The 14,151-nt window shown below is 36.1% G+C and overlaps 1 protein-coding gene across 1 annotated transcript in view; it reads left to right on the forward strand.

Annotated features, from left to right (window-relative positions):
- Positions 1-11,077, forward strand: part of mtbp (MDM2 binding protein) — a 34,908-nt gene extending 23,831 nt beyond the window's left edge. The window contains exons 14-23 of the mRNA XM_015380731.1: positions 260-415; positions 3,135-3,228; positions 3,306-3,464; positions 3,829-3,924; positions 4,003-4,266; positions 4,354-4,496; positions 4,603-4,715; positions 7,223-7,336; positions 10,352-10,417; positions 10,496-11,077. Of these exons, the coding sequence (XP_015236217.1) occupies positions 260-415; positions 3,135-3,228; positions 3,306-3,464; positions 3,829-3,924; positions 4,003-4,266; positions 4,354-4,496; positions 4,603-4,715; positions 7,223-7,336; positions 10,352-10,417; positions 10,496-10,540 (1,250 nt within the window). The 3' untranslated portion in view covers positions 10,541-11,077. The remainder of the gene's footprint in view (positions 1-259; positions 416-3,134; positions 3,229-3,305; positions 3,465-3,828; positions 3,925-4,002; positions 4,267-4,353; positions 4,497-4,602; positions 4,716-7,222; positions 7,337-10,351; positions 10,418-10,495) is intronic.
- The last annotated feature ends 3,074 nt before the right edge of the window (positions 11,078-14,151 follow it).

The following is a 14,151-nucleotide window of genomic DNA, read 5'->3' on the forward strand; positions in this document are numbered from 1 at the left end:
TATGCACTTGAAATAAAACAATAAAATTGTTTTTTCTTATTTTAAATATAAATTATCTTGTTCCATTGGCAAAGTGTCTCACTTCTTCAGTTCAAGAAAAGAAAACGCACTTATTTTAGGAAAAAGGAAAAACTCTTTTAATGGGGTTACTTTGTTGAGAATGATCTTCACCAACATGCAGCTACATGTTTTTAAAGGAATTCAACTTTATCATGTTGCCTGAACCAAAACCTGCTTCTGATTGTTTATTTCTAACCAGGACAGAAAGCAGAAGCTTCTGGCGTGTGCTCGGTCCCCATCAATCACTTGAAAGCCATACTGAACCTTGCCAGGGAGCAGTACCTGAAGATTATGGACTCCACTCTTCCAACAGTGGCCACATGTCTGTCAAACAGTGAGTCAGCTGAACCTGCAGGTACGAACCAATGAAATCCCACCGACAAGGGGAAAAACACAGACAAAAATTACACACTTCTTTTGTCCTTTCATCCTGTCATGTATAAAAAGTTGAGTTATCTTTATGAGGATTTAGTTTGTTCAGTCGGCTTTACTCTAACTAGAACACAAGAAGCCCACCATATTATTTACTATGCTGGATGCATATTAGCACATCAGCCTTTACATCATGTTAGCTCTCCAGGTGACCATTTTAGGAAAGGTTTTATGGTTTTCAAATAAACTGGAATGAAGGGAATTAAAGCTAAATAGCATTCGTTCTACAAATGTCGCTTTAGGGCTGTTAGACCCAGATGACAAGCTGTTTTCGTTTCATAAATGGTGTCGCATTAGTTGGAAATGAGCCTTTGCTTTACTGTCCATCATTATTTTTATTGTGTAATCTTCTGTGCTTGCAGGTTGAGGCCTTTACTCTGCATGTGTGATGGCATTTAGAAAAACCGCCTCAGCTGAGCAATTAATCATCTAAATTTCTCTCAGGAATAGCCTTTTTAATGTGTGTCTTATATATTCTGTATTCTGCACCGCTTGCATAAATGAAGTGTTTCCTGAACATCACACAAGAGAAGCAGTTGAGTTTTTGTCATGTTTCAACCAGTAAGAATAAAGAGCATTATTGATAAGATTTTGACAGTGCGTACAGATGAGCAGACTAAAGGGCAGAGTTTTATTTACCGATATACCCATTTCCATCCTCTGTTAGAGGAAGGGTGGGTTGATAAACTCTTAGGGAAAAGTGTCATCTCTTCATCCAGCAAGAAAACTTTCCTCCCTCAGGCAATTCCCTGTGCTTGCGTACATTCCAGCAGTTTGCCAACATCGTATTCAATGCCGTTTAATGCTCTTCCTGTCCAAGTACAAGAAAATGTGCAGAGCTAGTAATATTATGCCCCGAATTCCTTCATTCAGAACCCTATTCTGCCAAAAGCTCTGCGTGTTGACATGTATCTAGGGAAAGTTCAGATACTCTTCTAATCCATCAAGCAGCTCTGTTGCTTAAATTATACAGCTCATGGCAAAGTCGCTCTGTTTGTTTATGATGCAGCAGCTTCTGCTCCTTGAAACTGCTTTCATGATCTGTGACAGATTTCTTCTCACCTCTGATATATAATGCCACCTGTATAATGCCTTACTTATTCTTTGTGACAGTAGGAATTTTATCTCTTGTAAGGAGCTGTGAAAGGCCATCTATCCACATCTCAAGATGATGAATATGTCCTGCTTCTCTTCTCTTTCTAGTCTGCTGTATTGTATGCTCCAACCTTGAATAACTTATCAAGTGAACACCTGAGGTTGAGTTTCGCAGAGCTCTGGACAGTGCCTTTTATTTCTGATGGTGAAACAGCATAATTTATATTAAGTTTTTAGGTGACAAACCCCTCCAAAGTAATCTGTGTTTGAGGATCTAAAAGAAAGTGACTGACAGACTTAGGAAGGGGAAACAGCAACTGATGCTTTATGTAACCAAAAATGAACCTAACACCCAGTTAACTTAAATATTAATTAAATGACTAATAGCTAATTATACAGGTAACCAAATAAGCAAATAACAAAACCAAAGCCCTTATGGAAAGATTCAAAAATTCACTGCTCCCCAATGGTGGATCTTTTACCAATCAGGTCTGCTTGGATCAAAGTGAGCCTTTCCACAGGCCATCATTCTTTCTGTCCTTCATTCTTTCACCACCCCCCCATAGCACTGACAAAACAGTAAACAGAACAAATATTGAAAGGTGTTCAATAGAATTAACTCAATGAAGGTGCTACAATTAGAACGAATGTATTTTGATACTGCAAAATAAATCAAAATGCAAATGCTATCTGTACCACAGTGAGTGTGCAATATATATAAAAAAAAAAAAAAACTAAAAATAAAAATGTGTTTGTGCATGGGGTTACCAACTGTGGCTGCAGGTGTAGGAATCACAGTAGGTAAGGGCTTCAACTCTTAAAAGACATGTTCATTTACATGTGAGAGAATGTGCTTTGGTTAGCATGCCATATGCAAAAGGACTCTATGAAACATGGTGGTTGCAGCATCCTATGTGGGGATGCATTATAGCATGCACAGGAAAGTAGATGAGACCATGGATGGGGTTACACAAAGGGCAATCCTGCAAGAAAATCTTTTTTAAAGGCTGCAGGCGATTTGAGCCTAGGTTGGAAGTTCATCTTCAATAAAGGTAATGATCTAAAACCTTTTTCTGGCTTTGCATTGGATTGGTTTAGTTTAGAACATATTCCCAGGCTCCCTTCCTTTAAATTAGATCAGCTTGAGTTATTGTCCAATAAACAATGGACATTTTTCAGTTTTTAGATGCGTTAAAGTTTTCAAGGCAAACTAATTCCAGCAGAAAGGGTTTCTACAAATCAGCACTGCACTTCTGAGATTTTGTACTCATTTCACTTTAGCCTGTCATGAAAATACCCAAACAAAACACAACCCAAAAAGGTAGAACTTGTGATATTACAAATGGGGTAAAAGGTAAGGAATGTGAATACTTATGTCATGTATTTATCAACAAGTCTACATTTCCTCTCTAGTTGTTTGATGTAAGCTGTTCTGACCACATACATTTATAGGTTTCCACTCAGCTTATTGAAATTGTGAAAAGTGGTTTGATGACTCCTACTACTCTTTACATTTGTTCTAACTAAATTCCACATTTTCATTTCAGATTTAAAGGCCAGTGTCCAGCTGCCATCTGACTGGCCTGAGAGAACTGTCCTTCACAACATCGAAAACCTGCAGAAAAGACGGCAGAGGAAGAGGTAAGCCATGGTTTTCTTTAAAATTAGCTCATAATTAATAATTCTGTATACATAATTGATATGTATACATGTTTTAGGCTTGGTCTGCTAGGCCCAGGATCCAGTGAATGCCTGTTGGGGCCCAAAGACAGCCAGAGGGCCTCATCTGCTTTACTAGATGCCAAAGAACTTCTAAAGCACTTCACATCTGATGGCTTGCCTATCGGGGATTTACAACCGCTGGTTATCAGCAGAGGGTAGGTTTCAGTGATCCTGTTTCAGATCATTTTTGTTTTTTCTTTTTCTTTTCCCTGGTTTGCTGTAAACCGTCTCTAGAGTTAGAAATAATGTGAAGCTTTAAAATCAGCTTTCAGTTTTGGATACGTAACATTCCCAGATATTCATATAAAAGCACACTCCACAGACTTTCTCACAGTTTGAGCAGTGTTACAGCAGTGTACAGATTTTTTCCCTGTTTTTTCTTAGTGTATCAGAATCAGGAGGACTCAATACAAATGCTCAGCCTTTAAGGTTTGGCAAAAAACACTGAGCATCATCAGTAGATGTGTAAATGAAGCCTAAACAAGACATAAAATTTTACTCTCTTCTTGTTCTCTGCAGTAATAACATGTTCCAGTTATCACCAGACCTGTCTCCCAGAAGGATCAGCAGGATGCCCTTCAGCAAAGCCTCATCAGCTCATTACCATGGCATAGAGTAAGTCTCTATAGAGCCCTCATCACAATTTCCTGAAAACCACTTTTAAAAGCTTAGATTTAGAGCTTGTTTCCATAGATTCTGCCTGGATAACCAGCGATCCCTGGACAGAGACCAGGCTTTCTTACGTCTCCAGTCTCGACTGATTCGCTATGAGACCCAGACGACCTGTTCCAAGGAGCCCTGTGCTCTCCCCTTTGCCCTAAGTCCTGCCCCCTCACCTGCTGTTATGTCAGAACCAGGAAGTGTTCCAGATGGGGAGAGCCTGCAGAACAATGATGTAGCTTCTCTGAAACGCAGGTCCTGGGACACCGATGTAGCAGGAGGTTACCCTCGCAAGAGGTTTGATGTCATATTTGGATCTAGTGTGAGCAGGTGGATTATGAGATGATTGAATAAGATTAAAAGTACTGCTGTGTGTTTATCCAGGTTGGTGAAGTCAGAGAGCAGTGACTCGCTGTGTTCACAGAGCAGTGGCAGCAGCGGTACACATCCGGCTATAAGGTGTTTACGGCAGCAAGCGAACAGATCCCAATCTGCCTCAACCTCCTCAGCCACCAGACGGCCATCAGGTAGAAGTCAATCTGAAGCATTGGAAGAAACTAGAGACCAGACTGTGTCCTTTTTCTTCTATCATTTTGGCTGCTTTATGTTAAAATTTCCAATTTTACTGGGCAGGTTTGGCGTGTCTGCCAGGTCCTGAGAGGCCTAGAGTCCAGCAGCAGAAGGTCAATCAGGGTCAAGCTGAGGACAAAGCTGCCAAAGAGTCCCGCTCCCAGAAGCACAATAGGGTGAGTAATACATGTGTCCTTATGCTGTCCGGTCAACATTTATAAGCTCACAGATACTCTTTACTTTAGCTTAAATCTAAATGCATTTCTTTATTTTGCTATGATTCATCATTGTAAGATGATTTTTACTCACAGAGCTACAAATGGAGCCTCTGCAGTTAGCAGATGTTAGAAAGAAGTAAATAAAAGTTTAGACTGAAGCTAACTGCTTAATGATGAAAATGGTGACTATTTTCTATTTTGCAGAGACCACGTATTGACCCTAAAAAAGGAAAAATGCATTTCCCCCCCCCCAAATATATTAATTCAAATTTTAGCAATTTAAACAAACATCTTGAACAATATACAGAATATAATCACAGCAACAGTAATGTTACTGTTCAAGTCAAAATAAAATACAGACAACAATTGCTTCACACAACATTTATTCCAATGCGACTCATCACATTTCATGCTTAGCCTCTTATAATGAGAATTAAATTTGACAGTATTTGTCCTCCAATAAATTGTCTTGGGGAACTGCGGTTCACTTGTTCTTCAATCACTTGCACTTTTTTTTTTTTAGATATTCAGAGTCTTAACATAATTAATGAAGGAGTTTCAAATAGATTCAAACAGGTCCTGTTTTTCCTTTAATATATACATGATTTTTTCCAGAGGGAGGAGAGATAACATCTCCTGCAGCCATTGGTTTATGCTCGGTCTGTGAGTCTTTTTCCAAAATACAGATGTACATTTCTTCGCATTAAGCAGGAAAAAATGCATTTTACTAGGTTATAGCAGTTAGTGCTATTTTTTCTGCATTGTTCCCAAACTCATAATTATGTAACTGTTATCCTAGCACATTAAAACTACAGAAGGCTACATAAAGTAGTTTTTTTGTTGTTGTGGCTTTTTTAAGGGTGTATCTATCTACATTTACATTTTTGTTTATTTGAGAAAGACACACACACAAAAAGAAACACTTTCACCTTGTTTATGATTTTTAAAAAGGTTGAACGTTTTGTTTTGTAAATATTAAGCCCTGAAAAATAGCCACTTCAAATACATAATTTAAAGTCCCCAACTAAAAATGCCCAACTTAAATATATGTAATATGTTTAGGAAGGACAATAGCATAGAATGAGGCCTACATTTTATTATTTTTTTTTATATAATTGTGAAGCACATTTGTTATTAGACTTCAATGGGTGAAAACAAAAAGCCTTTTCATTTTCCCTTAAACTGAACACTAGATCAATCAAGTATTTTTCTTTTCCACCTACAGAGATTATAAACAATATTCAGTTTATAGAAAGAAAATCACTAGATTTTACAGCATTAAGAGTCTGATTGAATCTCACTAAAATTGTCAATAACTGGCTCTCATTCTGCTCCTATTGTTATCTCAGCAATATGTTCTCAGAATAAAAAAGGGATTTTAAAAACAGTTTTTTTAGATGATTTTAACAACATCTCCTCAAACTATGTAAGTCTTTCGAGCTATATAAGGTGTAATATCAGTACATTAAAGCAGCACAAAGAAAACATTCTCTCCCTTTTTGTTTTAAAAAAACCTGGCACCTTGAAGGAAAACCTGTAGCTTCATTTGTTCTTTGGTTGTGGTCATTTTGAATCTAAGATTCAGATTTGTTTTCTTTGAAATTTCTACAGTATTTAAATGGTTATTTTTTTACATTGATATTATTGTTTTTTTGTTGTTTTGCAAACAGCTGAATATTCCTCCCCCACCAGCCTGAGTCTGCTACTGGTTCTAGTAGCAGATGGACACACAATCAAACCCACAGTCTGTCTGTCTGCTACAGATGAGCGCCATGCAACAGCTCCAGTAGAAATAAATATTTTATTTATTCCTCCACGATCACTTTGAGTGTGTGGGTTGCATTGTAATGCTGCAGCATATAGTTTACCATCACCTACTCCCTGCTTCCACTGCTGCTATCCAGGCAGGACTCTGCATGGATTCTCTGGTCCCACATTCAGTGGACACCCTGCATCCCGACCTCCCTTCCATTTGATTTCTGATTACTATGCTAACACGCTTATCACCAAAATGCAACTGAAGAGGAGAAGAGTTGGCCCCATTCGGAAACAATGATCACTCTCTTTATTCAGGACAGAGATTAAACGCTTCCTTTCCACTCCTCCTGAGACTGAAACGACTGATGATTTCTCACAATAATTTATGGTGCTTCTTCAGAGCCGTTGCTCTGACGAGATTAAAAGGTGGATCCGTTTATTTTAGGAATGTTTTTCCCCTGTCAGGACCACCAGTGAAATATTTCCATGTTTGTACCTGCAAGCTCAGGCTGTGAATGTAAAAGGCGATTATTTACGCATGGACGTCCCCCCAAAGTAAAGACTTTTTGACATTCTCTCTTTTATTAAAGAAAAGCTGTGCTAAAATTAATCTCTGTGAACTGAGTTTGCAGTCAGTGGTTGGGGAATAAACAGAGCTACTTTTTATGTTCCCACTGTTGTATTAATACTTGTTTGTTTGTCCTCAGATGCTGCAGGAGATTGTAGCTAAAACGCTGAAAAGCCATGGGATCACAGCCGAGCATGAGTGCTTTGAGGCCTGCAGCAAAAGGCTGTTTGATATCTCCAAGTTCTACCTTAAGGTTTGTCTTGTTGCTGTCCTTATCGTGCCATTGTTTCCTTCTGTTTAAAACGTTATTTATGTGACTCTTGTACTTCAAAGGCTTTTATCTTGTTTGTTTGGGATCCTTTTAGAAGACTGTTTGAAACTGGAGCTTTTGGAGAAATATATATATATATATATATATATCAACTTTTTGTATCTTCACATTCTTATAGCATTAATCCAACATTAAAGGGAAATTCAAATGTGAGTAGATAAAAAATATAATTTTAAGTAGGTAGTGGCGCCCTTTGTAATACCCCAATTTAATCAAATCCCAGAATTTGAGCCCCACTATCAATATTACAGAAAAGTTTATTCCTTTTTACTTTTCACAGCAAGATAGAACTTTCTAGCCTTGCAAGCCAGACTGGCCTACATGGTGGAAATTAGTTCCTGTATTGCTCAGACTCGTACCAGTCACAATGCAGAAGGAAGGCCCATAATGCAACAGTGCTTTTTGTAACCAAAACGATCAATTAACAATTGCGCATGCAACCGAGCAATTTTTTAATGATGGCCATTATTATGTCCTGAAAGAGCTGTTTAGATCATTAACGTTTCATTAACTCTGTTTTTCTATTAAATGAAAAAAATGTTTATGCATCATATCCAGAGTTATCGTATTGAATCGAAACAGTTTTCACTGACTCTGTTAGTCCCATCTTTGAAATCGGGCTCTACGCACTCCTTCCCAGACTAAAAATAAACTCCTGTGTACCCATTGTACATTAGTCTGATTGGTCAGGCTTGTAATTGTGTAGAAAATATGCAAACATACTGTACTGCCACTACCTGGCAACTCTTAAGACATTTATTCCTAAAAATTATTTAGTCGCTTCATGTATCACAGGTTTGGATACATTTCTTCCAAGTAATCTTGTCTTTAAAATTATATTACTTTCATAAACAACTGGGAGAAAATCTTCCAAACCGTCGAGGTTTATGTTTTTCTACCCTACACAGCTCCCCCCCCCCCCCCCCCCCCCTGCCATTGAAATGGACATGTTTAGGGTTGCAGCTATTTTCCATGTTTAGGGTTGCAGCTATTTTCTTGTTATCACTTTCTCCAGCTTATGGAAATCAAGACAATCTACCTTACTTTAATAATATATATTCATTCACATGTGGTTAGACTTTACAATGAGGTCTAATGGAACAATTAACATAAATGCAAGTCCTATGAACACTCTGGTCCTTATTAAAGGTATTGTTATGTTAAGCAAAAAAAAATGATTTAGTTATAATAATTTAATAGCTGAATGAATGAATATATACTTATGTTTGGAAGAAAATGCCAATTGATGCATAACATGTATGATCCCATGTGGAAACTGAAGAAAGTTTCTTCCCCCATCAACTTTTATCACAGCCATTTTTCATTTTGGTGCTCAAATATTGTCTGTTTTTATTCATATATTTATATAAAACATGTAGAATCAGCTTGGTTTCATCAGTTACTAGAAAGATGATCACTAGAAGAAAATAAATGTCTGCGGTTTTGCTGTCGATGAAATCAGATTAGGGAAATAAATCTCAGCCTGTTTAACATCTTCCGCCTACCCCCCCAGGCACATTATGAGATGATATTTTTCATTGTCAAACACAAAACATAGTCACATTTTTAATATTTTTTTTATCTATATTTATTTGGGCTTTAATATTTCTAGAAAAAGTTACCAAATTACTATAAAGATAATACTGTGCTTTAGACATGGCTTATTCACTGAAAATTATTCCCTCTGCAGTTTTCTTCAGGAGACGATGAGGTCATTCACATATTCATTGATTCACCAAACAATAGCGACTCAAATAATGGAATTTAAATATATTTGAGGGAAACGGATATAATTCAGGTCATTTTCTTTCATTTTACTGATTTTTATGTCATGGGGTAAATCGTATGCTAATGCATTGTGCCATTTGCAGGAGGAGCCCTGCAGTGGAAATCAGTACTTCTATTCGACCAGATTTCCATTTTAGTGAAAAAAGTGTTTTTCACTTAATAAAAGTGGCGAAACGACAGCAGCTCCTGGCACACTTCCTGCTAAACCTTTTGTGGAAATAATGTCCTTCAATTTTTTCAGTTGTGATTTGTTTCAGTTATAGTCACGATGTTTTAAAATCAGTTTATTTATTTTTTTCCTGGGTCTTGAAAGGTGTTTTCATGGCGTTTTGCAATGTTTATTTAAAAAAAGGCTTAAAATGCTAATTTCTTTTTTCTTTGTACAATCATGACTGAGGCCTAGTAACAGCTGCAAAAGGGATTCCTCAGGAAACTTATTCATCTATCCACCTTTATACAGATATAAAAGTTAGCATATTCAGGCAGAACGTGTTTATAAAAGTCTTTGGGCTCAACAGATTCAAGGAGAGTTGATGGCAGAATATCCTGTAGGTCACAGTAAAGGACATAAAAGTACATAATACCCACCCAGAAATGCTCACTTATTTGTATGTAACAGGAGAAATTGATGTTTTGTTTTATGAAAACAAAAAAAGAATGCTTCTTAAACACCAAAATAGTTACTTATTGTAAAGCTGAACATCACATTTCCATTTTTAAAAGAAAAGAGAAAAAATTTAGTTCTCTTAAGATTCAGTACTCTTTTTCTGAAATGGCACATTTGCTTGTCTAAGAGACGCAGGTAAAACAATTTATTCATGACTTTTCTGTAAAACATTCTTCTGAAAACATAAATCTTTCATCACTAAAGCTGGCATTTTAGGGGCTTAAATTTAGAAAATGAATGACATGTTTTGGGACGAGGCCGACCACAGGCTTCATAATGACATGCATGAACAAAGTGAAATAATCACCTTTCTGGATCAAAAATAAACCGAGAGAGAAAAAAAAGCACAGATGCTTCTGCGCTAACATCAATTTATTTTACCTACTCGCAACATGTTGTTTTAACTTAGACCGAGTGTGAATAATTCACCTCTAATGAGTTTTCCCTCCTATAATCAGTTTGTATTCTTTCTTTGATCCCAGGATCTGAAGACATCTCGGGGTCTGCATGATGAAATGAAAAAAGCAGCCAACAGTAACGTAAAACAGGTAATGCCATCATCCACCAGTTGGATTGTCTTTCTATAATTCCCATCCCATTGCTTGATTCATTGTCTGTGTTTGCAGGTTGTTGACTGGGTGCTGGAGAAAAGCTCAAAGAAAGGGAGATGATCATCAATAACCCCCCAACCCCGGGTGTTTTAATTGATGTTTGGCCTCAGTGAGCCGCTTTTTTTTATTTTAGTCCATTTACAAAAGTGATTGATGTTTTAAGCTTTTGATTGGTTTTAAATAGTTAATTTAGTTCATTTAAATAACTTAATCCTTTATTTGATTTTCTTGGCTCTTCCTTTCTACAAAAGCCATCAAAGAATGCTTGAATTTTAAGCTTATATAGTTGTTTGTTTTGTTTTTTAAGCCTCCTGATATACTCTAGTGGCTCTAAAGCCTGGAAGCAGAAAAATAAAAAAATAGATAGAAACCACCCTGCTCTGGTTTCTGTTGGTAAGAGGCCTCTTGGGGGTCAGTGTTTTTTCTACATTGCCAACATATAGGCTTGTTTACTGTTATATTATACTGAAAGTTAACTTTGTTTCTTAGCACATTATTTTTTAGTTGTATGTCTGTATTTCATTTTTATCACAATGAATGTATTTTAACTTTTGTGTACATTTTGTTTTATTGTGGGAAATAAAATGTGTCTGAATGACAAAGTATGTTATGTTTTATTACTAGAACCTGAAGCTTCAAACCCAGTTTAGTTATTTGTTGTCTTTCTGACAGTGAAAACAAATTGCAGATTAGGTAAAAAAAAATAATTTTTTATTGTTCTTTAAACTGCCCGGTAAATATCCTAATTTTATATATTTTTCATACTTCAGCATTGTAATTTCCAAAATGGATTCCAAAGTACATGGTAAGGTCTTGTAAATAAAATATTTCTGTACAATCATTTAAAAGCAGCTCATTTAGATTTCGTGTTAACCTAGTGTTCCTATACAGATTATGATCAGAGGTATTGCCAAGATGAATATTCCACTCTATGGCAGTACAAAGAAAATGTAAGAATAATGTAGCTGAGAGAAAGATTTGGTTTAAGTGCTGAACTTTGCATTGGTGCAAAACAGTTTGAACCCAAGAGAAAAGTAGTGATGGCTCTAACTTTATAAAGTGGAGAGGAAGTCTGAAAAAAGTAGCAGCTTAGGGACCCCACAAACCACCTTCCTGTCAAAGGAATATAAGTGTTCAAGTGGGTATTTACCACAGTGGAAAATGACGGCTTGTAACTGAGCCCATTGCTTGAAACACTAACCAGAATGGCAGCATTCTGGTTAGATGTAATTTCTGATCTTGTTCTAGCATGTAACTAGTGTGCCTCACCACATTAACCTACTTTTTATCGAGTCATGCAACGGTTATTGTTTCTCTTTTCTCCAATTAGTTTAATTTTTATAAGACTTTATCAACTATCTTGTAAAACATAATGACGTAAGTAGCAAATGGTTCTCTGGAAGTCCATCACAACACCAGCATTTATGATCGTTTTCCTATATGCACTGATAAAGTCACCTGAAGCAAATTCTAAACATGGATCTGATCTACATCCCATTTTCTAAAGTTTGTAAGCAGGAATGCACATTAGGATTGTTTGAAGAGGAAAAACATAACAAAAAACATCAGGAGACTCTTTGCTTTAACAAAAACCACGTGAAAATGAAATGTTGTTAAAGATAATATTTTCTTCCCCAATGAACTATAAGCTCACATTTGCATATCCCTTTCTGATCTGGCTGTTTAATCTAATCGCAAACTAACTGCAGAAGTGGCGGCTAATAATTTTTCTTTTTTTTTATCTTATAACCAAGGTTCCGATTATTTCATAATGATGGTACAAAATATGTTTCCAACAAATTAACTATTTTAGTGAGTGAAATTAATGCACTTTACCCTATTTTTTTACTAAAACAGTGGTTCTCAATCCTGGTCCTAAATTAGCATTGCTCTACATGTTTCAGATTCCTCCTCACTGCCACACACCTGACTTATATAAATGAACAATTAGCAGAGCTCAACAACACTTAAAAGCTGCTAAGGAGGTCATGCAATTATTTGAATCAGGTCTGCTGCACCAGAGAGAGATTCAAAACATGCAGGGTAGTTGTAATCCAGGAGCAGGTTTGAAAATGCTGTAGAGGAAGGAAACGTTTGTAACCTGTTTATATAAAAAAAAAGTAAATTATCTCTTTTCAGGTGTATATATATATATATATATATATATATATATATATATATATACATACAAGGTGTCCAGACATTGTGCTCATATACTCCATGTCATCCATACACGGTGTGCCAAAATGACTTATCTGAAAAACAAAAGCAGACTACCGGTAATAGCAATGTTCTTATGCACCTCCTTTAAAGTCTGGAGGTACTTGGCTGCACTGCATTTATTCGAGTAAATCAGTAAAGGAGTCTGAATACAAAAGCACAACAAACTTTCTAGATTTGTATTTACAAAAAACATTTTCATCAGTTTCACAATCATATCCTATGCATGATTTGATCAAAAAGAAATCACAATTAAACATTGGTATTTAAGATGACACCTGATCAAGCTTAGTTATAAAGCAACATCAGTAATGTTGAATTTGCTGACTCAGTTTGCTAACCTATGGTTAAGTTATTCATACTTCTCTGTAGGGCTGAAACAATCCAATTAATCATGATTAATCAATTATTGAAATAATAAATTAATTTAGTAATCGATTAATCATTAACTGAAGTATAAGGACTGTATAACAAGCCTTTAGCTGACAGAATGACCCAATTAGAGCATTAATTATACCAAAATTGTAAAAAAAAAAAAATACGTGAACATTTCGCATTTAAGATAAAAAAAAAATATTTTTCTTCTGTCAATATGATTATCCAGAACTTAAGTGGAAAAGTTTTAGTTTCACCTGGTTTCATTTTGTAAAAAAAAGCCTTTAAGAAACCTTTGGCTATCCGATTATTGATCAATCGATTTGCAAAAATAATCGTTAGTTGCAGCCTCTCTGTGTTGTTTGTATTTTTGGATTTTAACATAGCTTTATTACACGCCAAATAACATGTTAAGTACTAACACCAGAAATATAACTTAAATGCTGCATTTATGCTTTTTTTACATAACAGGTATCCAGATGTTAACGGTTCAGATTAAAATAGAACTGACTAAAATTTAGCAAAAAGAATAAGGTTTCATTTGAACTACAGTGAATCTTGATCATGTGTGAAATCTTACATAAATATGAACCCAGAGTGAGTTAATTCTAAAGCTGGATTCTCACAGCTCTGAGCTTAACTGCTGGTAAGTCACTCTTAGTTAAACATCTGCCTTTCCTGGTCAGTTGATATCAGCTTCAAATACGTTATCACACGGCTCTTCCGTCAAAGGTAGTAAAGGGCACATAAACAGGATAGATAATGTTGCTGTTTGTTTGGGGAAATAGACCTTGAGTCAAACAGAATGTGAGAAAATCTCCCTGTACTGACGTTTCAATAGATAAACAAAGCAGTTTAACAGTCATTTCTGCATTTGATATCTTATTACAACACTAACAGCACTTTTTTTAACTGGACTTAAAGATACTTTACATGCTTAGTGAGGCAATATGTGCACTTGATTATCAAAAAGTCATTTTTTAATCGGTTTAAAGATGACAAAAAGGCATGCATGATTTAAAGGTTGTTTTTTTTGGAGGAACAAGTCAAAAGCAGAAAGTCAGAATCGCTGGCAG

This window comes from Cyprinodon variegatus, unplaced genomic scaffold (assembly GCF_000732505.1).
Source record: "Cyprinodon variegatus isolate N-32 unplaced genomic scaffold, C_variegatus-1.0 Scaffold221, whole genome shotgun sequence".
NCBI lineage: Eukaryota > Metazoa > Chordata > Actinopteri > Cyprinodontiformes > Cyprinodontidae > Cyprinodon > Cyprinodon variegatus.